Raw genomic sequence first — 23,477 nt, 5'->3', positions numbered from 1 at the left:
TGGCAAACAATGTGAACTTCAACATGAAAGCAGAGTTGCTTTTCAAGGTCTTGCTAAAATGGAAATATTTAAAATGACACCTACATGGTATTGTATACAAACACATCCAGAGAACAGTTTCAGTTACACTCACACGTAATTTGATATCTTGGCATTTCCCACCTCCTATACTCTTAAGAGGAAGAGAGGTTACTTAGTAGGAGCTCCTGAGAGGCCTTGCACTTCACCTTGATCAGAGCAGTGAGGGCGGCTGCCCTGTGAACTGTTTGGCCAAGGGGACCCCGCGGGGGCAGGAACCGCCCCTCAGTGAGCAGTGCGGCAGGCTCCCTGATCTCACGGGAATTGTCACAGAAGCAAGGACCCCTTTTGATGTCCCTCCACCTTCTGCGCTCTCCCACCTCAAAGACCATCCCAGCCTTCTGAATCCAGGACTTTTGGGTTTGATTTGTCTTAGCAGCAAAGTACCTCTATTGAAAAATATCATTTAAAAAATGGCTCTTGTTTTTGAGAAAAAAGAAGCGCTCTGCGTCTTTGTTTTCAGCGCATGAGGGAGCGATCGTGACCAGGTGGCCCGGTGTCACCCACCTGTGTTTTTACCACCATGGGAACATGCTTTTGGAATTTTCAGATGAAGAAGAGAAACAAACGGAAGAAATAGTGGCCATTTGAAACAAGGAAATGTAAAAAACATTAAACTCTTACAATGTGTCATTCTACCAGGTTCTGCAGGCAAACTTTTATTTGAAAGAATTCTTTTTTGTATTTTGCATGTAAGGGAAAGTTAGGTAGCTGGCGCGGTGTAGGGGCGGGGTGGCGGGGCGCGGGGAGCGGTGGGGGCGGTGCTCAACCCTGAGAGCACCTCGGAGAACTGCAAGCTGCACTACACTCACCGAAGCATCAATCACGGGACTGGTTCACGCTTACAGAAGAACTTCCAAAAAAGTACAAAGATGGCTATGTTGAAATTCCATACACAGCAGGTACGAGGGGCTCTTTTGCTGAGTCTTGTCGGAGGCTGCCAACGAAGTGATGGACGTGCCAGGTCAGACTCGCCCCCCCCCGCCCCCCCCCCCCCCCCCCCGCACTGGCTGCAGGGGGGCGTGGTGCTGTGGCACAGGAGGGAATGCTGTTGCACCAGGGCGAATTCCAGACGAGCTGGAGACCCAGGCCAGCTCCGTCACAGCACCGCTGGAGTCAGAGGCCCTTGGTGACACAGCTCCGAGGTGGCCGAGCCAGCTGGTTCAGAAGGCCGTGGCCACCTCTGTCCCCTGATGACCTCCGACGTTGACGCTGTCTCGAGGGAATTTGTCCAGCTGTTCGTATGCCAGCCGCCCGTCGTCTCCTGGGAGACAGCGCGAAAGAGGAAGACAGCGTGAAAGAGGAAGACAGCGTCAGCTTGACGTTTCCACTCCTCACTCGGGATAAGGAGTCAGAGCCCGCTGTCTAGAGAGGGACTGCTGGTTCTCGCTAATGTGAACGTGAGGTCGGGAAAAGTCACCCTCTGCTACTGTCAATTATGTCGTTATGTTTGCGCTAAGGCCAGAAGCAAGAAGGATGCCAGGGGGTGAAACCGGGAACCTGTGGGCACGCGGTGCTGGGATTCACCTAACAGATTTATCCCCGCAAACCGCACGGAATCCGTTTCAGGTGTGTTGCGGACGTCACCACGGCAGGCCCTTGACGTCAGAGCATGCGACTTCTGTGTGACTTTGACTTTGACATGTTACATGCTGGCACATCTAAGTGGACACTCATAAAAGTCAAATTTCGGCTTTCAAACTTCAGCCAAAAAATGACCGTGTGCCACGGAAGCGTGGTGACGATGTCTCCCACCCGCAGCGGGTTCCATCTGTCAGCAGGCCAGCCAATGTGTGTTTGTAAATTATTTGACTCTTTTGCTCCATTTTCCCTCTTAAATATAGTATCAGAAAATGGGAAAACGAAGTACAGATGACTAATGATAAGAACTTTTGTCCACTTAATTCAGAGACTAAGAGGGAAATAATTAGCTGTGCTCAATCAGAACTCTATTGTGAAGAAAAGCAAGAGGAAAAAGACCGACATTGTAGAAATGTATTAATATTGGTGGGTTTTAGACACGCAGTAGATGTATAATCTACTGCAGTGTCGGGACACAGAGCCTCCCAGTACATGAGTCTGAAATAATTCATTCCTTCGGAGGCTTTAGAAGGTCACATCTCACTCCAACGAGAGCAGAATCCCCGGAAGGGGGACTGGGCCAGGTGTGTTTGGAGTGTGACCTGGTGGTGCGAGAGGGCTTGGCCACGTGCAAAGAGCTCGGGCCGAGTGGGCAGGTGATTCCTCCTGAGCTGCTGTCTGTGCAGCTGAGGTGACTCGCTGGGCAGGGTCAGCCCTCGGAGGTCACACCGCAGAGACCCGCAGGGGTGACTGTGCTTCACAAATGCCTGGCTTCTCTCATGGTTATTCCAGAACACAAAGGAAGAAAAGCAGCTCAAACTAATAACAACCCAGGCACGTTTTTAGGGAGAGAAATAATTTCTGTGCCCTAAGGACTAACTCTGTTGTCCTCTGAACAGACACGTCGGCGAAGGTTTCTGTGCTGCGGCGACATACTCAACCCCAGGATGGAGCCTTATGAGATAAACGGTCACCCAGGAAGAACACTAACGAGGTGACGTTCACAGGGATGATAGAGGCCAGGGACTCTCCGTGACCTTGGTAGGCTCCTGGAGTCGGACCAGGGTGGCTTTTCCCCACTGGTACCGTTGACCGATTACAGCTGAGGACTCCGTGCAAACAGTCCCATAGAAAGAACTCACCCAGAGCCAGGAGCGTTTCCGAGGCCACCTTCCTGATCTCTTCGGTGTCGGACTGACACAGCGTCACCAGCATTTTGATGCTCTCCGTGGCCTGTAGGGAGGAGGCGGGCAGTCAACAGCACGTCCTGACATGCACGTCAGGGCCACATGAGACTTCGCATCTCAGAGCCGGCGGGGAACCTCCCACCCCCACCCCACCCCCGCCCAGCTGGGTGTCAGGAGCGTGGGGACAGATTCCTGGGCGCCCCAGGGGGCTGTTCAGGAATCAGGTCTACAGGACGGGGCTGAGGGAGGCAGGGCACGAGTCGGGGGGTCTCTGCTGGGAGGTGGTCGTGGGCTCCTCTCAGATCCAGGAGACTGGAGGTGGGGTGAGATGGGTGGAGTTTGGGGTGACTCCTACTGACAGCAAGCTGGGTAATAGAGGAGACAGGAAGACCAGGCTGGGAAATGCTGGGAGTAGCTGGTACCCAGGGAGAACTTGCGGAGGGGAAGAGGCTCCAAACTGCACGCTGAGATTCGGGGGAGCTGATCATGCAAACAATTTAGGGTTTTATTCCTGGGAGAAAGCTGGGCTCGCAACCCAGAGGTGGCAGTGCCAGGGGCCGGAAGGTGGCGTGGTCAGATCCGGGGCATTTTGCTGGCGAGGCAGACGGGGACCAGCATTGGGGGTCGAGAACCGTGGGCTCTCTGGCTTGTGTCCGGTGGTGGGTGTGGGCGAGGAGCCCTGCGCCGCCCTGGCTTACTCTGCCTGCGGCGTGGAGCCGTGGCCGGGCAGGGTTTGGAAAGGGTCCTTCATTCAGCACAGAGGACGGCCCTCCAGGAGGAAGGGACGGTCTGGGCACCTCCAGCATGCTGAATTGTAGTCCTCTGCACAGGCTTCCTGGCCCTGCTGTTTTTGTACCCAGCGCCACCTGGTGAATCATCCCCTCCTCTCTCTTTTGGGGAAGACACACTTTTCTAGTACTGACCCCGAAGCAAGCGAAAACATAATTGTGTTCCGAAACAAACGGACTTTCACAAAACGGTCACCTTTAGTTACTGTTTAAAGGAAAAAAAAAAAAGAACTCCACACTAACATAGAGCGCAAAGGACTCCAGCAGTGCCGCCAAGCCAGGCCAGGCACCTCAGGGCCCCGGCCCCTCCCTGCACCAGCCTCACCTGCAGGCTTCGCAAGGCCAGGCAGGCTGCCTTCTGGAGCTGCAGGTCCGGTGCGCTCAGGGCTTCACAGTAATAGAGCACGGCCTGCGCGGGAGGGAGGACAGTGTGAGGACACGCTTGGTAGCTGTGTTAACAGTTTGTGTCCCTTTTACTGCCCGAGAGAGAGGCTACAGGTAAAACAGGACACTCTGCATGAACTTCAGAGCACAGAACTCCATCACAATTCTTGTTTATTTAAAGAGCTGTCTTTTTAAAAAACATTCAATGCACAGGCAGACATTTAACTATCACAATACAGTTTTTAGTTTAAATTGGTTTTCACAGGGATGTGAAGTTCCGCATAGGAAGCAGAGTCGATAATAATGTAAGAACTCTGGCCGGTGACAGGTGGGCATGAGGCTCATCGGGGGACCCCTTCGCGGACGACACAAATCCCTAACCACCGTGAGGTGCGCCTGAAAGTAATGTAAAACAACACTGAGGGCCAACTGTCATTGAAAAAGTAAATTTCAGCCTCAAAAAACTGTTTTACAGAGTAAGTATCATTAATAAGCAGAAGTGAATTATGATATAAGAGAAAAATGGCAACCTGTTCAGAGCAGGTGACGGGAATGAGGCTGCCTCAGACCCGCGGCCGCAGGGGTTGCTGCCTACCTTCTCCCTGAAGTGCTCGCTTCTGGCGGCCTCGGCCAGGTGGAGCCGCACAGCCTGGCTGATGCCGCTGTGGTCCCCGGTCAGGAGCAGAGCCAGCGTCCTGAGCACCTCCTGCTGGGCCGGGAGGCTGTGGGCGGTGAGGCCCCCGACCGCCTGCAGCAGCTTGTCCTCTCTTAGCGACGGCAGGCTCTGCACCAGGGAGACTGGAGGGCGGTGGGGGGAGAACCGCAAGGAGCTCATTATTGCTGTCAGCAAGGGTCCAGCAAATCCCCAGGGACAGACCCCGGTGCCTACGACAGAGGGTGTGTCTCCCCCAAGTGAGAACAGGATGGGTCACCCCCACGGCCCGATTGAGGCAAATGGCAGGTCACACTCGGGAAAGTGGACGTGGGTCTCCACAGCATACGGCTACGAGAATAACTTACTGAGGGGCTACACCGTCAAATGGGAAAACACTGAGATGGAAATCCAGGCACACGCTTGTTACTTACTGTCTTCCTGATACAGCACACCTGTCTTTAGCCACGTCCCTGGGGCAAAACCCAGGCCCCGCAGGACCCCCCCTCCCCCCCGCTGCGTTCTGCCTGTTGGCGCTCAGGCAGCCGGGCGCTGGTGGAGTCCCGGTAGCGGTTAGAGTACGGAGTCGTCTGATAAAAGGCAGGATTTGGGGTCCCACTTGGACAAACTTTGTCCCACGAGTCAGGACTGTGGGCGAATCCCCACCTAGAGCCCCAGGCGCGGCCTCTGTCACCCACAGAAGCTTCAGGGCAGGTGTGTGTGGCCTGTACAGACGGGACATGGAAGCTAACTTCCCGTTCTGGAGACACAGCGGCATCCTCCACGCAATGGCCACATTTGTGAATAAGAACTTTTTTTTGCTGTAATCTCCTATTTCTCCTGCTGGAGATGTTCTTGTAATTTCACTGTTTTCTAAATAACTGCCATAGTTAAAAACGCAACTAAAAACCACGACCAAATAAGACGGGAGGCCACCCCTCATCAATGCACCAGACCGCGTCTCCACAGCACACGCCCCACCTTGCTGGGCCAGCTGGTGCAGGTAGCTCGGCAGGTCGCTCACGCCGCGGCTGCTGAAGTAGCTGTGATACTGGAACACGGTGATGACCTCCCAGGACAGGCTGGAGGGTGGCAGGGGCTCCGCTCGGTCCAGGATCTGGGACACCAGGGTCCGGAACACTGTGCGGAAAGAGAAGACACGAGGCAGCTTTTCAGAGATGTGGCCGTTTGTCCATCCGTTTGCTCCCTTTCTCACTGTGGGACAGGACAGAGTGGGAAGCACACGTGGACTACCCTCAGGGCACAGCCGACAGCGTGTGTGACCCCACAAACCTGCGTGACGACCACTGGGGCCCCGGCAGGTGTCCTTGTGCCACTCCCACGCGGGCAAGCCGGCCCGGCCTGTTCCTGACCCTCGTTTCGGTGCAATCGCAGTTAGGCACGCGGGCATCCGACCCCTTTCACTTGTCAGACTGTCCGGGGGGTCCATCCCACTTGGCCCGTCCGCAGATCCACGAGGACTTCTCGGGCACACCAGTCCCTACTCTGTGAGCACAGCACCCAGGGCTGTTTTGTTCTCTCAGCAGTGAGGACTGCAATTGCTGGAACCCGGGGGTAGGAGGGGCTTTATTTAGCGCAGTGGGGGGGTGATGTCCTTGGACAGGACCCTGTGCTGGTGACATCCCTACTCGGTAGTACAGAAACAGTGCTTTGCAGAGTCACTGCTGATGTTGGAAGCAGAGCATGTCTGGTCTTTCCCTCTTAATGAGGTCTGGGCCGGCAAAACCCTGTGTTGGGGCGGCCGAGGCAGCGGGGTGGCAACCCGGGGACTGAGTGCTCTCTTCTCTCCATCGGGGCCCACCTGGGTCTGCGAGTTCCGGGAAGTCTCTGTTGATGGCTCTGGCGAAGCTGGCCTCCAGCTGCCGGACCACCCTGTCCGCTGAGCTGTGGTACGCGCCTGCCGAGCCGCAGCACTGGACCCAGAAGGACAGCAGGGGCAGCTTGTTGTGGAATTCGGGAATGGCTGGGGAGAGAGCGAGCCGGTGTAGCCAGTGAGGCAGGGGAGGGGCCTGTGTGGGGCAAGGGGGCTTCACTGCGGGCCCTTTGATGGTTTGGTGTTTTTTTTTGTTTGTTTGTTTTTTAAAGAGAGAGGGGAAGGGAGGGAGAAAGAGAGGGAGAGAAACACCAATGTGTGGTTGTCTCTCACACACCCCCTACTGGGGACCTGGCCTGCAACCCAGGCACGTGCCCCTACTGGGAATCAAACCAGCGACCCTTTGGTTCGCAGGCCGGGACTCATTCCACTGAGCCACACCAGCCAGGGGTGTTATGTTTTGTTTTGTTTTTAAAGACTGCTGGTCTGCAGGTGGCCTGAAGGACCCAGAAGTCATGAGAAGGAGCTCACGCAGCCTGGGCAGCAGGCCGCGCTGTTGACTTTCTGTGACAGAGACCCCGTGCTCTCGTCTCCTGTGACATCACCACACAGACGCACAGGGTCAGAGCCCCTTTTCGAGACACCTGCCACAGTCCCCTGCTCCTGGCGGGTCGGACACGGGGGGCAGGGTACACAGTGTGACCCCCCGGGCCGCCCCGGCTCCCTCAGAGAGAGCCGGCTTGGCTGCGCTCCACTGTATCGGCTGAGGAGCCAACGTGGGGGAGGTAGGGCTCTCGTCTCCGCAAAAGGCCCTGTCACCCGACCACACCAGCTCAAAGGCACCTTCCCCCGGACAGGTTCCCCACCTAAAACTCTCCACCAGGGACCCTCACCCACCAAGGCCATGGGTCCCTATCGGGCCTGGGAGCGTCCTGTGTTTGACCCTCGGCCACCGTGGGAGCCGCTCTCATCAGCTCCAGGACACCTGACTAGGACACCACTCTAGTCAGGTGTCTCCCAACGGACCTGCACAGGCAGACATAGCCCATGAGACTGCCTGGGGGTGACTCGGGTTCTGGTTGTCCATTAGTGCCCATCCGCTGGACGTGGAGGCCCCCGCGGGACCAGGGGTGGGTGCTGAGCAGGTGCCAATGAGACCACTCAGCTGTGGGGACAGCCCCCTGACAGCCCTGCTCTGTGAGCGCTTTTCTGCTCCCCATCGGTGGCCGAGCAGAGAGCAGTCACAACAGCAGAGGGATGGCTGTGTCGCCAGATGCAGACAGGGGTGGCCTCGCGGGACTCACCTTCCACGACGGAACTGACGTTCCCGCCGTTCTCGTCACTGACAGCTGCCAGTCGCTCCATCACCTGGACTTGCCTAGAAAGCTTCTCTAACAGGTTTCTTGCCACAAAGGGGGTTTTGCTCGAGAAAACGATTTGCTGAGAAAACAAACAAAAGCACCGTCTCTGGTATGAGGTCTGCAGCGCTCTCCCTCCCGGCCTTGACTGAACTCACATGGCACCCTTGTTCCCCCTCGGGGGCTCCCCATTCCTGATGCACTCAGACAGGCCTTTGCTGCTTTAAGGGGTTTTTTGGTGCCTACATTTAAATTCTGGAGTTTTTTAGCAGTGTTGCCACCAGGCCATGGTAAATCCATAAACCCTCCTGAGAAACGCGGAGGGCGCACTCGGGTTGCATATCCGTGCGTCTGCGGAACGCGCTGGAGTTTTTGACAGCGCCGACCTATTTCCTTGTTTTCAGGCTGAGAGCTGGCCGCACGGTTCGTGGTGCTCAGGGTGGTGGTCCGTCCCTCCCGCCATGACCACGAGAGCTCGGGGACCAGACGCTGGTCAGAGCCCTGGGCCCGTGCAAGTCACCTTCTCCCTCACAGTGATCCAGGGGCCTTGTCTTACAGAGGGGTAAACTGAGGCACAGTGCAGCTAAGGAAGCTGACCAAGGCTGCCTACACAGTAAGCGACTCACCTGCGTGCAGGTCGGAAGCGGGAGGAAGGGCCAGAGGAGGGGAAGGATGGGGGACCTGTGCTGGGGGATCTACCTTTGTGTGTCCTGCCTACCTGGTGGGCAGGGCTGCAGCTTTTGTACCTGTGCCACCCTCTGGCCCTGCCTAAGGCGTTTGGCCTCAAAGACAAACAGGATTTTCCAGCCCACTGAGTCACTCCGGCCAGGACTGAACTCCTTTCTTTGAAATGTAATCATGGGCACTATGTCCTTATGGGATGTCCATTTCTACCTCTCTGCAATGATGGACGGAATGAGCATGCAAACTCACTGATTCAGGAGTGGGTGCGAGTTAAAAAGTAAGATTTTAATCCTCACTCCCCCATTCATCTTTATAGCGCCTCTTTCGCTCTGCTAGTGTGGACTGCGCCATGGAAGAGGTGAGTGGTTGTGACCGTGGCCTCATCTAGGGAGAGGCACCGCCCCGAACTCTGCGCCCGGAGCAGTCCCTGGGACAGACTGAACGCTCGCCCCTCCCAGAAGGGGGCAGCGATGGCCCACGCAAGAGCCCCTTTCCCACCAAGAGGAACAGGCGGTTTGCTCGGCAGGGTCTCGGCCTCGGGGAGGACAGGAGCAGTGATAACTGCCGCACTCAAATGGCTACAAGTAAAGAACAACCTTTACCCACTTGAGGTGGAAAAAAGAACCGCACCTTCCGCCGGAGTGGTTCAGCACCATGGCTTGTGAGCCTAACAGTCAACAGTGGAGACTATCAGGGGGCGGGGCGGGTCTGGTCGGTGACAAGTGGTGGGGGTGTCGGCAAGCTGGGGGAAGAGCAGATGCAGGGGGGAGGAGACTGCGAGACCAGCTACCAGGCAAGGAGGAAGGACTGAAGCAGAGCCTGGGGGCGGGGGAGAGGACACCCCCCCCCCCCCCGGGAGGATTTCGAAACACGTGCTGCACTGTTGCAAAATTTTAAGTGGTAAACGGTTTGATCTGAGAAGAAAAATAAGCTCCACGGTGTTCCAGATAACAGCTCACTGCGGTGGCTAATGGCTTATAAAGTGTTCCGTCGGGTTGCTAATGGCTTATAAAGTGTTCCGTCGGGTTGCGCATCAGCACTTATCCAAGCGGGGGACCAACACTTGGCAGCTTTTAGCTCCCCGGGTGCTGGGACGCTCCCCGGGTGCTGGGATGCTCCCCGGGTGCTGGGATGCTCCCCGGGTGCTGGGACGCTCCCCGGGTGCTGGGACGCTCCCCGGGTGCTGGGATGCTCCCCGGGTGCTGGGATGCTCACTGGATGTCTTCAAGTCAGCGTGTGGGCACTGACACCCGCTTTCAAAGCCCATTTATAGGTGGCAGAAAGCAAATTCTTTCTTTTCTTAATCACATTATTCCCATCTATTATCGAATGGCTTCAGAGTGACAGCTAACCACATTGGTCCCCCTGGCGTGTGGGGTCCAAAGGGTGGGCTTTAGACGGGAAGCCCAGGGTCACGGGAGGATGGGCGCATCCATCTGAGTTAAAAATACTTATTTTTTTCAATCCTCACCTGAGGATATGTTTCTATTGATTTTAGAGGGAGAGAAAGGGAGAGACAGAGAGATCAGTGTGAGAGAGAAATATTGATTGGTTGCCTCTGTACGTGTCCTGAATGCAGATCCAGCCCACAACCCAGGCACGTGCCCTAACTGGGAATTGAACCCACAGCCTTCTGGTGCCCAGGATGACACTCTAGCCAACAGAGCCACCTGGCCAGGGCACCATTTGAGTTTCTGAGCTGGCTCCCGTCAGAGCAGGACTGTCCTCTGGCGGCTGAGTCCTCCTTTCCCCAGCAGCCCTGCGGGCACCTGACCCAGCGGACGCCCCGCCCCCCTGCCCCCCACCGCGGCCCTACCTGCACAAGCTGGGTGCAGTGCTGCAGGTGCCTGACGATGGCGATGTCCAGGCTCTCGTTGCCTGTGGTCAGCGGGAGGGGGCTGCCGGCCACGCTCGTCCCGACACCCGTGTCCTCCGTCAGCGCCTCGCTCACGTGCACCCTGGCCTCCGGGTGCACCGGCCGGTAGCTGTGGGAGCGACACGTGGACACCCGTCAGCTCCACGACGCAGCTCGCCTAAGTCCCCCACAGCCGCTGCCTGCCTTTCGGAGACGACTCCTTCCCTCGGCCTGCAGCCCGCCTCACGTCCGTCAGAATGGACCATGCGGACAAACTGCTTCTGGAGCTCTCTGGAAACTCAAACTCACATTGTTTTGTGAGCGGTAAACGTGGCCTCAGAACCACCTGCAAAGCGTCTCACTAATTCGGCTTCGAAACCCGCCTCCTGGGGCACTTGCGAGGGGGCGGCCTGCCCGCCCCCTGGGAATAGACCGTCCCCACATGTCTGGTTTCCCCAGGGCAGCTCTGCTGAGCTGTGGTCTGCCACGGTGCTTCCCTGGCCTCCAGCCAGCTCCTGCCTGAAGAGGAGGAGGGAGGAGGCTGCGAGCAGAGGCCGGATGTGTTCTCAGGACGAGAGCTAAGCCGTGTTTGGATCGTTGGAGACGGGGCTTCCTTCCACCTCTTGGGCTGTGTTTAAACCCCACGGCTGAGCAGTTACATCGTGGGGGGCACTTCCATTTAAAACTAGATCTGCTGCATCAATTATTTTATTCTGCAATGAGTCCGGGTGCTGGGGAGGGGGCTGTCTTGTTCCACACGTGGTAGAACGACCGGCAGAGACGATGACCAGGCGCCCAAGTTCACAGGGCTGGGCAGTGACCAGGCACCCAGTCCCAGGCTCCCAGCTGCACAGGTTAAGGACACCGGGCACCACAGCTAACACCAGAGCTCACGCAGGTCACGTTTGCCTCCGAGGGGAAAGGAAACCCCCAGCTTTCCCTGTGACAGTGAACACAGGGAAGTCGGCACACATCTCAAACACAGAAGCCCGATGTTCGCCACGGTCCCCAAAGCCGCTGAGGACAAATAGTCAGACTGGCCCGATCGGGCATATTTAACGTCAGCCTTCCATGACAGATACAAGAGCCGCGATGGTTTTGCTGTTGAAACGCTTCTCCAGCAGGGGCAAGTTTAGACCGGTGCCTCGCCTGGATCTGTCCCGAGACAGCTCGAAATGATGGGCATGCAGGAAGACTCTGGGTTTAAGCGGCATTTCACAAACTCAGCTGAGTTAGGGGCAGCTCAGCGTGGAGTGGAGTGCAGTGGAACCATTACATTCGCGGACGCCTTTTCTCGGTCATGCCCTGAATTTGTTCAAGGGACACATTCCATTTCTCACTTTTTCTATTGGAAGAAGACACCCTCCAGGATCAGCGACACCCCCAAAATGTAACCACCGCCCCAGGGAGGTTTGGGAAGGCCAATGTCAGATGGGTGGCGGATCAGCCCGCACCTTCGGGAAAGGTTTTTTTTTTTTGCAGCACTTGGGCTTGTTTGCCTCCCTGAAGTTAGACACCGACTCCAAGCTGTCGTCAGAGGACGAGGAAGCCCATGGAGCAGATGACAGTTTCACCTGCCTCTTCCCTTCCCACCACCTGCCCAGCCCAGGGAAGGCGACCGCCCCCTGCAGGGCTGAGGTCCAGTGACGCCATCAGTCCCCCTTCCTTCTGTTCTAAATCAGCTGTGTTCTGCGACTACACCTGGCTTTGACAGGCACTGATGAGCTTAGGCCCCCTGCAGAGACACCCTGGCGGCAGGGAAGGGGAGGAAGGGGTGGGACAGCCACCTGCAACTCAAGAAGGACGGGAGACCGATGCCAGGCGAGGCTCACCTGTTCTTCTCGGTCTCTGTGTCTGAAAACACGGAGTCCGCGCCTCCTCCGACCGTGCCCCCCTCATCCGCGTCCTCCTCCTCCTCCTCCTCCTCCTCCTCATCAAAGTCGGACGTGTTCAGGAAGTCGAAGCTCTCTAGCGCACTCTCCACGGTCAGACTCAGGCTGGAGGGCGTGCTGCGGCTTCCGGAGGGCTTGCACTGCGAAGGCAGGGCACCAGACAAGGTCAGCAGCCCCTGAGGGGACACTGTCAGCAGCCCCCGGGGGTGGGGGTGGGGGAACCGTCAGCACCTCCTGAATAGGAAACATGGCACCCACTTTGACCGACAGGGGACAGGCTTTGTTTTAAGTGTTTGTTTTATTTTATTTTATTAGCATTAAAAACACATTTAAAGTCTTCATATTAAAAAAAGAACAATGAATCAAATGGCACAGTATGTGGGATTTGTTCCAAAACAGTGCAGAGGGAAGGAAGCAGGTAGAACAGACAATGACATTGGCCATGGGTTGGGCACAGGGTGGGAGAGGGAGCGGCACAGGAATCTGTTACATGTTCGCACTACTTCTGTTTGAAATTTGTGTAACAAAAAGTTAAAAAATATATATATAACCAAAAAGCCCTGGGAAGCAGGGCCGCCATGCCTCTCTGCCTAGACAACCCCAAGTAAAACAACCGAACAGAGACGGACAGAGCTGTGGGCTCGGTGCTGGGCACGAGCCCATCTCTCCTTCCCTGCGGCCATGTCCTCCCGAGACAGCAGCTACCAGCCAAGCAGCTGCCGGCAGACTGATAAGGCGACTCCCAGCAGCAGAGGACATAGCCGCTCGCCAACCCGCACTCCCTAGGTGAGCGGCCCCAGAGATTCATTTACATTCACAGCGTCTAACCCTCCTGGCCAGTGGAGGAGAGAGGAAGGCTGGGCACCTGGAGAGGCAGCCCAGCCTGTGAAGAAGCACGTCCCGACATCTCCCTGATCAGGCCGGGGGCCAGGGGGACAGACCTGTGGCCTGGAGACCCCTGGGGTGCTGGACAGACACACACACACATCACAGACAGAATCACACCCACGGCCATGGGCGTGGACACAGGCTCCTCCCAGTATGGAAGGGGACGCTGGGGCGGGTGGAGGGGGGAAAGTCCTGCGAGTCAGAAGAACTAAGTGTCCTCCGTCCAGGCAGGTGGCTCTCCTTGCCGACTTCCGAGTGCCAGGCAGGACGGCCCCGCAGGGCTCTGTGTCTGACACCCAGGGCCACAAGAGCGGACAGCTTTAACAGCAGAGCTGCTCATTGGCCCTCAGGGATGCCCATCGGAGAGGCGGCGCCATCTAGTCCCTCTTCCTCGGGGCGTTTAGCATCCTGGGAATGTGAAGGGAAAAGAGAAAGCCTCCTCCAGCCGATGCTTTAGCTCTGGCTGGAGACAAAGCCCCTGCCTGACCTCAGCTCCGAGGCCGTCCCGCTCCCTGCTTCTGCCATCTTCTCTCCTACACCTGTCACCTGCAGAACCTGATCGCGCTCAGTACTGGTATAAATACTGATCTGCACGAAGAAGGGGGCCGCAAAGGATTCTAGGGGCAGGTGGTTTGGGAAGGACAGCCGACTGAAATAACACTGGAGAGGAATCCGTCACCGCCAGGTTTTCCCAGCACGAACAGGTGGCTTGCTCAGTGTCTGCTGGTGGCCTGAGTGACACAGCGCCCTGGGTGCCTGGACGCAGGAGCTGCCAGCACCGCAGCCACACTGTAAGGCGCTGGCTTTAGGTGTCTTAGTCCTTGACGTCGGACATGGCGGCCCACTGAGCAGAGCGGGGCAGCGGGGCAGACAAGAGCTTGTGGTGGGGATAGAAGGTGCTCTCCCTGGAATCCTAGATAAGCGGCCTCTGGGCACGAGCCCAGGGTGGGTGCTTCTTGGGTGTGTTGCACAGAGAGCAGAGTCTGCGTGCCCTTTGCTGCATCTGGGAGGCTGTGCCCACAAAGGAATCCGTCTGCCATGACCGTGTGAGGCCCTGGACAGGCAGAGCAGGGTTGTCACCAGCCCCGGGCATGGCTCCCTTCCAGAGGCAGGCCAGTGGGACCAAGGGAATGTTCTTCTGGGGGGACTGGGGAGGCCACGTTTGAGGACAGCCACACACAGGGGTGCAGTGGTGCCCCGTGGTCGAGTTCCGGCAGGTCACAGGCACCTTATTTTGGAGCTTGTCTTCCAGAACAGGCCGCCAAAGAATGGCTCTTTCAAGAAAAAGGGTCCCAGCTCTCTTCTCGATCACGACATAAATCCGAGCGAAGAGGCAGAGCACACAAGAAGTGGGATTCGGGACAGGAATTCACGTTCTCTCCTCCTGGGTGGCGTTATTTAAAACTGTGGGGGAAGGGATGCCGGGGCTGCCCATCGGGGCTGCTGGCTCTGACTTCAACCCGGGCACACGCTTCCAGAGTCACCTCTCAGTGGGATCACGGTGACCCCAGTGCCACCGTTCACATCTGGGATGAACAACTCAGAGGCTGAAGAAGTTTGGACATTCTTTAGAATCTAGAGCGGGGTGTCCAACCTTTGGCGTCTCTGGGCCACACTGGGAGAAGAAGACTTGTCTTGGGCCACACAGTAAATACACAAACACTAACGAAAACTGATGAGCAAAACAAGGTCTGTACATAATTTTCGTGATATCCGCCCCCACAGATAAGCCAAAAAGTCGTCTCATTCGGCCCCGGGGCGGTGGGTTGGATGCCCCTGCTTTAGAGCAGTTAATTTAACTACCAATCACATTCGTTAAAAGTTCATCTGTTGTCAGGAAAATAAAAATTGGTATTTGCTACCGCTGGTGAAAACCAATGCCATTTAAATGGTGATTACATATGGATCTTGTGAAAGGACCAGGTGAAAAATAAAGATGCTATTTGAAACAGGAGGTCGGCCTAAGACGCCTGTCTCCCCGCCCAACCCAACGCCCCTGGAAAGGACTTACTTTTAGGATGTCATCCAGATGCATCACTTCGTGGTTCAGGTCCTGAAACTCCTTGTACTGCTCCTTGTGCGGCTCCAGGGCGAGGAAAAGCCCGTGGAACGCATCCTCCAAGCTCCCGTCGAGAAAGGCGCGGCAGCCTTCCGATTCGCCTCCGACCGAGCCCTCGAACAGCAGCTTCTCCGCGGCCGCCGGCACCTCGGCGGAGGTGAGCCGCTTCACCAGCTGCTTCGTGATGTTGCCTTCAAACGTGTCCAGCTCCACCGGCTTCAGCTCCGAGGTCTCATCCGACTCCTGCAGCAGCGCCTCGGCGACATTCCTCTCCAGAAACAGGCGCTCGGGCGCGGTACCGGAGGGCGCGCGGCCGGCCTCGGCGCTTCCCGGGCCCTCTGCATCCTCCTCCTCCTCCGGGGGAGCCCGGGGCGCTGGGCCGCCTCCCGAGGAGCTTCTGGAAGACGCGGAGCCGGAGTCGTCGGGGCCCTCGCTCTCGGAGGCCGGGCCGCCCGGGCGCCGCTCAGCAGGGGTGATGGTGATTTCGGGGTTGGCCGCGCACGCGCTGGAGCGGCCGCCGGCGGGGCTGGCGGGGCGCGCGCAGTCCCCGTTGGGCAGGTCGCTGAAGCTGAGAGACAGGGGCGTTTTCTGCTGGGCAGCCTTTCCGTTCTCAAAGATGTCGTCAGACAGATTCGCCTGCGGACGACAGGCATCGCGTTATGATTTTAGAGAGAGGGGAAGAGAGGGAGAAAGAGGGAAACATCAGTGTGTGGTTGCATCTCCCCTGTACTGGGGACCCGGCCTGCAACCCAGGCACGTGCCCTGACTGGGAATCCGTCCGGCGACCCTTTGCTTTGCAGTCTGCCGCTCAATCCACTGAGCCACACTAGCCAGGGCACCGGGTGGTACTATTTTAAATACGGGCAAGGCATTGGGCGTGGTGGGCTTCCAGATAAAATATAAACCCATTAACATAAAAACCCAGAACTTGCGTTGTAGAAGCATTTTGTGTGTTGGTTTTGTGTGTGCGCATCTGGCTAAAGAAAAGAAGCCTTTACAAGCTCTTTTTCCATGTTGAATAGGTGAAAGTTCATTGACGTTTTCTTGGCTTTCAAAATTTTTATTTTTTCCAAAGAAAGGGCTGGCTGCCTGGAAAGGAAATTGTTCCTACACCCAGGACCTCACACTATTTGGCCGACACAGTTAAAAGTAATATAACCTTTTTTTTTTTTTTGCATCTAGCTGAAAAGGCTCCAACATTCATGCTATTTCACTCAAAAGATGCGATGCTTTGCTCTGCTTTGGTCCTTGTAAATAAATCACTGTTTGAAAATCTCTACCCCCAAGTCCCAAGCTCTTGGGATACTATATGAATTTTGTAACCAAATCACGGGCGATTCAAGGCCAGAGAAACATTGGCATCGCGTCTTCGAGAGGAGAGAGACGAAACACCAAGATCTGTCGTCCAGGCCTGTGGACCCAGCACCCACCGCTGGGTGTCCGGGCACCCGAGCTCTTGGTCCCCCAGGTGGGTCAGGCAGCTGCGGCTGGGGCAGGGCTGGAAGACAGAGGGTGGGAATATCCAGGTAGCCAGGAAGGTTCCCTCGAGCGGTTTCTGGGTCAGTGTCCTTACCCCCCGGGCTGGGTGGTGTCCAAGTGCCCAGTGTGCGCTGGGGGACGTTCTCTAATTATCTGAGGCCCGGTCTTTCGACACAGATGATCTCTCTTGGATTCCAGATCGGATTTTTTAGGTAAATGTGTTCTCTTTTCACTAATAAAGCGTTGAACTATCACAACAGTGCTGGGAGTGACAAGTGCTAGATAGAGGGGAACAGTGTGTTGGCGGGGGCAGACAGAAAGACAGCCTCCAGCAGTGAGGCTGGTGCTACCTGCCCCTGACCCCTGCGGCCAGGTCACCGCAGCCCCCCAGGCTCATCTGGCTGGGAGGTGACCTGAACTGGAGAATTCCTGCCGGGGCTCCAGGGGCTCTCGTGGAGCCTCTGCAGACGGTGTGTGTCCCCACGCGGCGTCCCTGCCGCTGTTACTGAGTGTTGAACAGGCTCCTCAGAGTCGGGAGTGGGTGTGGGGGGACCCCCCTCAGGAGCTGCAGAGGGGCCTCCTCGCTGCGCTTGTTTCCTCCCGGCTCCGCCTGTGCAGCAGGTGCAGGGGTTGGGGGGGCTGTGTGTCAGCACAGGTGTGAGGTGATGAGGGCGTGCCCAGCCAGGGCGCTGCCTCCTGCACCAAGCCAGGACGGGGATGCATAGGAGGAGGGGGGGTGCATTCTAGAAGGATCTGTGTGTGAGTGTGAGTGTGAGTGCAAGCGTGAGTGGGTGTGTGCATGCATTCTCCTGTGATATTCCCGACTGCGAATTAAAGAGTCTTGTATAAACACGACTATAAGTAACTCTGAGAACCTTTTTACATAAAAACCACCCTAGTCAAGTGGGTTTCAATCCCCTGAGTTCCTCAAATGCCAGTTTTTCGACGTGAAAACCGTGCACAAAGACTGGGAAAACAAGTTCATCTCTGGGACATAATGTCTTCTCCGACCTCAGGCGTGACTGGGTTTTGTGAGAATGAAACCCTGGTGACCACGGATACCTTTGCCACAGCAGAGACACACCGCAGCGCGACAGCAGGGAGCATCAGGAGAGAAAGACAAACCGCCTCTCTACCCATGGCGCAGGTGGGGGCAGGCCAGCGGGGCCGTCACCCAGTGAGCCAGGCGGAGAGGACGACAGGACGGGAGACACACAGAGCACACAGGCCACCAGCCCGAGCCGCACTCACATAGGACTCTGGCGCAGCCTTGGGCCTCGGCCTGAGGGAGGGCAGGTCGCACACAGAGCGGCTGCGGCGCAGCTTGGCAAAGAGCGTGTCGCGCAAGGCACTCAGGACAGGCAGCCCGGGCCTGTCTGGGGAAGGGTGCAGCCATCTCTTCCGGAGCCAGGGCGAGCCAGGAGGGGCAGGGAAAGCACCAGGTTACCGGATTAGCGTTTCGGCAAGCGTTTCTGACGAAAACACCCACGTCTTTCAAATGCTCATCTCCGAGAAGGTTCAGGGAAGTGTTATTGTCCAAGAACCAGGTAGCGCGGGGGAGGGGACAGGGAAGGCAGAGAGGCTCACACCTGTGCGTGGACCACAGGCATCTGGGAGAGTCCCCGAGTGAGCAGGGAGAGCTAAAGAGTCCTATCGTCGGGAATTCCTGAGAAGCCCTAATGCCGTGCGCCCAGCACGTCCGCACTCCAGAAACCCCACTGCACTTACGAAGAAGGAGTGGTCTTTGAAGGTGGGCGTCTCCGGGGTGCCCTGGCTGTAGATGGACATCCTCCTCTGCAGGGCGGCCGCTTTGTTCCCCGCGCCTGAGGACGGAGTCACATCCTCCACATCGAACGGACTGGAAAACAGCAGGTTCCCGTGAGGGCAGATTGTCACAGTCCCCGGCCCGCAGGCCAGGAAGCACTTCGTTTTACTCGAGTCCATCCTAACCCGCGGACAGTTTCTTCCACATTAGTTCACTGGAGAGGCCTACGTCCTTATGTATGTTTAAAGGGAGGACTGCAGGCAGGAGGCGGAGTGGACTGTTATGAAATGGGGCATCGCTGAGGACAACAGTGATGGCACAGACGGCGGGCCCTGTGAGAGGCTGTCACAGTGAGTCGGGGTGGGGCCCGAGCGCGGCTTCAGGAACAAGCCCCCCGGATGCCGAGGGTCCATGCACCACCTGTGACCAGCACCAGCCAGTCATGCTTGTTTTTATGGGAGGAAACCACAAAAAGGGCTACTTACTACCAGGCGATTTCCAGGTTCAGTTTGACGGTGCCGAGGTCATTGATGTCGACAGCCACCACCTGAGGCTCGGCTGCAAACAGCTCTTTGGTCTCGCAGGTCACGCTGCCCACCAGGAGGTGGGTCGCCAGCCCTTTGACCTCTGTGACCTACGGAGAGAGCGAGAGGGCATGGCCTTGGGGGTGAGTGGAGGCAGCAGGTAGGGCACTGGTGCAGTGCTGACGTCGGAGGCGGTATCCCCGGCCCACCCTGCACCGCTGCCAGCTGCACAGAGTGGCCGCCTCGCCATGGACTGTGGGACCCACATGTGGTCACCGCGATGGCACTGGGAGACACCCAACAGCCAGGGGCACTCTACCTTGATGGAGATGAGCCCGGTGATCAGGGGCAGGAACACCATTTCCTCTCGGTCCCAGCTCTGCCTGCCATTGACTTCGATTTTGCCTTTCAGCTTCCACCGCTGCCGGCCGTACTTCATGAAAATCTGGGGAGGCACCACACGGCATGCGCCCCGCTGCCCCCCTCACCTGCCTTCCCACCAAACAGCACCACCGGAGGGCAGGGGCGAGAAGCAGCCAGTGCCGCCTTCCCCACTGTCCTCGCCTCCACATCTCCGGGGCTCCGGTAGGGGAGCTGCACTGAGAGGGGCACAGCGCAGGTCCAGCTAGCTCGGTGACCAAGACGATCTGGTCCCGACTCCCTGCCTAGGCAGCTTGTGGAGGTCAGTAGTCCTTTCCGGGCTGGAGCTTCCTCAGCAAAGGCAGGTCTTAGCCCTGCCCACTCTCCTCCTGCGCCCAGGGTCACAGGCCTTTGACAGGTCAGAGCGATCTTCTTTCCTAGACCAGCTCAGGGCGGATGCTCAGGCACCTGGCAGAGACCAGGGAGCCCCCACTGTTTCCTTGCCGCCCAAGCACCCTCTCTACGTCACTGTGCACTACCGTGGACCCACCAATGGGAGAGAAGGATCTGTTTCTCCATTTTGCTGTTTAGCCAATCCTAGAGGTTTCCCTGCTTTGCTTTCTCCCGCCCCCCTGATCTACCACCCGCGGATTCCCCGCAGTCTCCTAGATTCTAATGTATAAAATAAGCTGCAAACTGCTCTCTTCTGGTGCATTTTCTCCACCCCTTGAGATCTGGCTTCCCAGCATGTCCTCAAAGTGTGGGCTCAAATAAACTCTTATAAAACTTTCCTATGTGTTTGCACGTTCTTTGGTTGACACATTCTTAGAAGAATTGAGGGGTGAAGGGTCATGGCGTTTGCACCTCACTCTATAATGGCTCAGCAAAATAACAACAATGGCCATAGTAACAATAATAATACAGCCAACATGGCATTGTGTTAAGAATCAGTGAGTCAGGATGAAAGTTACCCTGGGGGGGGGGGCACGCATCACTTTCCAAACCTTCTTGTCGGCTTCGTTCCCCCCACCCCAATAACAGCTGTGAAGAAGAAAGATGATTGAAGAAGCAGGATGACAACTGCTGACCCCTCTCCCTCGAGCCCTCCACCCAGACCCCAGTGCGGCAGGACACTCACTTCGTATTGGTCTCCGGGACAGAGGCGTGCGAAGCCGGCCAGACCTGCAAGAAGCGGTGGGACGTGAGCTGCAGCGAGTACTTCCGTCTTTACGATCGCACCCTGACTTCGGGACAAGTCAAGTGTCAGACCTTTGTGAGCTCGTGCAGCGAAGTTTGGGGCTGTCCGTGGGTAGGGCTATCGGCAGTGGGGTGAGAGGGGCTTTCTGGTCACAGAAGGCTGTTCAGCGGGGGCTGCAGCTCCATGTCCCTTTGGGCCAGTGTGAGGCCCAGGCAGACTCCAGGATCATGGAAAACTACCCAGAATATTCTCATGTAAATACACTGCTCTCTTGCTTCCCTTTCTGTCCTGAGAGGTGCGATTTCGGGGGAGGGCCTCCCGTCTGGGCTGAGGTTCACGGACTCATCTGCTGGCCTCTCCCCAGCTCACTGGCTCCGGGGTTTTCCTTGCCCTGTGTAACTGCAATCCCAACCCCTACCATGTTAGGAAATCTCCCAACACGATTGATGGCCACCGAAACCAAACTAGGGACGAAGAAACCAAAGCAAACCAACCAACCAAATGCCAACCCCCTGCACCCCAACAAGAAGGTGGCATGTCTCCTTTCCTGCCCCACCCAGCAAGTCCCTTGTCACAGGATCTGCTCATGTTTGAGACCCAGCGTGACAGCGGGTGTGGAAGGAAACCTCAGACGAGGCGCGCGCTACCTCGGGCCTCTCAGGAACCCCTGACCTCTCCTTTTTAGGTATTACTCAGCGCTCACCCCGTGTGGGGATCTAGGCTTTGGGGCAACAATCTGGAAATTAAGGCAGACTTTCCAGACACCCATGATACACAGCAGAAGGTGGCCCAAGCCCACAGGAAGGAGCTGCGGGCTGTGGGGGGGGGGGGGGTTAAACCCCAGGTGGCTTCTGCTTTACCTAGCAGCTAGCCTCCTCTGGGTAATTCACCTAACTCTACTTCCTTCACCTTTGAAAGAGGGATAACAGCGTCCACCCCCTAGGATGGTTTGCAAGGCAACCCGTCGGGCACACAGTAGGTGTCGGGCACACAGTAGGTGCTCAGGGAGTGGCGGTGAGTATACACGCCGGGGTGTGGTGCTATGTGGCCTGCACAGTTCATCCGAAAGGTGTCATCCGTAAGAACAGATAGAGCAGCTCGGCACCCGGGAGGGGGATAGACAGCAGAAGGGGACCCCTGCTCTTGGTGCGTTTTGAGGTTTTCTAAGGCTGTGTTCCTTGTCTAATTACAACACGAAGAAACTGTCCCATTTCCCGTGGGGTAGTTTCACGGCAGAAGGGAGCACGTGACTGACGGGGTTTCACCTCAGGGACACAGGGCCTGGGTGACAGGACAGCCCCAGGTGCAGGGAGTGGCCTGTGTTCATCCAACCTTTCCTGAAGGCCAGCTGCGTGGCCAGGAGAGACCAACCTGACATCTGTGACCTCTGAGTTCTTGGTTGCTTTTGTATCTGTTAACACGTGACTTCACCCCCGCGGAGTGATGGGGACGGTGTCACAGCATGTTTTGCCTTGCATGCAGAAAGAGCCCTGCTGAGGTGTGAGACTGGACCCACGGACATGGCCAGTGGTAGGGTGATGGCCAGAGAAGGGAGGTGGACGCAGTGCCTGCATTGCCAGATCGGTCACTAGATGGCAGCAGCTCCCCAGTGTTTGGAGCCCCTGCCCAGCGCTTCCATTGGGAACTGCGTTTCACTAACAAACCCAGTATTTCCAGACGCTCTGCCCTCTCCTGAGCGTTGCTCCTGTGCTGGGCATCCCTCGGACTCAAAGGTCCCGGGGGGGAGCCTTCCTCCGCCCAGACAGGGGAGCGGCAGGCACCCGCCCTCCGGTCTCCGGGACCCCCAGCAATCTGGCCCCACCCTCCTTGTCCAGCAGGTGGCCCTCCAGGCCAGTGGTGGCCCATAGGGACGCAGCCTATTGTCTTTATCTCATTACCTCCCCACACCCCTCCACAAACGGGGGTTTCTGTGTGTTGGGGGAGGGGCAAAAAGGGAAGTGCGCACAGGTGTGGCTGGAGGAAGCTGGGCTACCAGGTTTGAGGATGTTATGAAACATCCTCCGTTTCTGTGTTGGGTGGTTATTTTTTTTAACAAAATGAAGAACAGATAAGAAAGCAGCTAACCGCCCCATGGGAGATTTCCGGGCAGTGGGAGAGGGCTTGTTTATGGAGAGGGGGGTGTTTCCGTGGAGAACTTTCAAGTTCTTGTGTTAGATTAGGGAAGTGTGAGTAGAGACATCTATCGTGAGAAAGGAGAGTCAGCTTCAGGCCCGAGAGACCCCCTAGGGGAAACCCTGAGTCCAGAGAAGCTGAGGTGCTGACCAGGCAGGACAGAGACAGGGACAGAGACGCAGACAGACGGGCAGGAGACACAGAGTCCTCAGTCCCCTAGTGGACGTAGTCCGGCTCCAACATCACCCTCTCACTGACCGCCGGTCCTGCAGCTCCAGGCCTGGTGGGTGGGGGTCCCTTCACACCCGCCCACTCCCAGGTGCCCGCATGCCAGGTGCCATCCAAGGAAAGGCACTTTGTTGCGTCCACTCAGCTGCGTCGGGACAGCCCTGCTGCCGCCGGCTGGCGAGCGATGTACGAGGAACCAAGGGCCCTGGGTGTCAGTTTCAGGTCTGACTCCAACTCACAGCCTGACTTCACAGCCTGAACCCCCATATTCTATCGATAAGGTGGGGAACTTACCCCCCACCCAAAACGATGCCTGTGGGAGGAGTGAGCAGCAGAGGAGGGGGGAATACGGCAGGCCCTGTGTCTACAGGGAGACGTGTGTGGTCTGAATCGCTCTTGCACGCGAGGCCACGCAGAGTGTGTGAGTCTGCGTGGCTGGTGCCCGGGGGTCGGGGCAGGAGGGGAAATGTTTGTTTTCCAGATTCGGCTGCTGACAGAGTCATTCTGAGAGTATATGTAAACACACAGACATATTTCTGGCTGGGTGGCT

At 57.0% G+C, this 23,477-nt stretch overlaps 1 protein-coding gene across 6 annotated transcripts in view; it reads right to left on the bottom strand.

Moving 5' to 3' along the window:
* Nucleotides 1–1,089: 1,089 nt before the first annotated feature.
* Nucleotides 1,090–23,477, bottom strand: part of RIPOR2 (RHO family interacting cell polarization regulator 2) — a 117,020-nt gene continuing 94,632 nt past the window's right edge. For 5 of the 6 annotated variants that reach the window (XM_053915570.1, XM_053915571.2, XM_053915572.2 and 2 more), the window contains 14 exons: nt 20,507–20,550; nt 19,328–19,453; nt 18,970–19,118; nt 18,448–18,577; nt 15,193–15,876; nt 12,234–12,433; nt 10,363–10,531; nt 7,809–7,944; nt 6,493–6,654; nt 5,652–5,810; nt 4,614–4,816; nt 3,960–4,043; nt 2,802–2,892; nt 1,090–1,342 (listed from right to left, as the gene is read on the bottom strand). In XM_053915570.1, coding sequence (XP_053771545.1) covers nt 1,242–1,342; nt 2,802–2,892; nt 3,960–4,043; nt 4,614–4,816; nt 5,652–5,810; nt 6,493–6,654; nt 7,809–7,944; nt 10,363–10,531; nt 12,234–12,433; nt 15,193–15,876; nt 18,448–18,577; nt 18,970–19,118; nt 19,328–19,453; nt 20,507–20,550 — 2,438 coding nt within the window. In that variant the 3' untranslated portion in view covers nt 1,090–1,241. Of the gene's footprint in view, nt 1,343–2,801; nt 2,893–3,959; nt 4,044–4,613; nt 4,817–5,651; nt 5,811–6,492; nt 6,655–7,808; nt 7,945–10,362; nt 10,532–12,233; nt 12,434–12,575; nt 13,590–15,192; nt 15,877–18,447; nt 18,578–18,969; nt 19,119–19,327; nt 19,454–20,506; nt 20,551–23,477 lie in introns of those variants that run through there. The other variant, XM_053915575.1, reaches the window with a different exon arrangement.

The sequence above is a fragment of the Desmodus rotundus genome, chromosome 12, assembly GCF_022682495.2.
Source record: "Desmodus rotundus isolate HL8 chromosome 12, HLdesRot8A.1, whole genome shotgun sequence".
NCBI lineage: Eukaryota > Metazoa > Chordata > Mammalia > Chiroptera > Phyllostomidae > Desmodus > Desmodus rotundus.
Note: the sequence above shows the minus strand (reverse complement) of the source record. Positions and strands in the feature narration are given on the sequence as shown.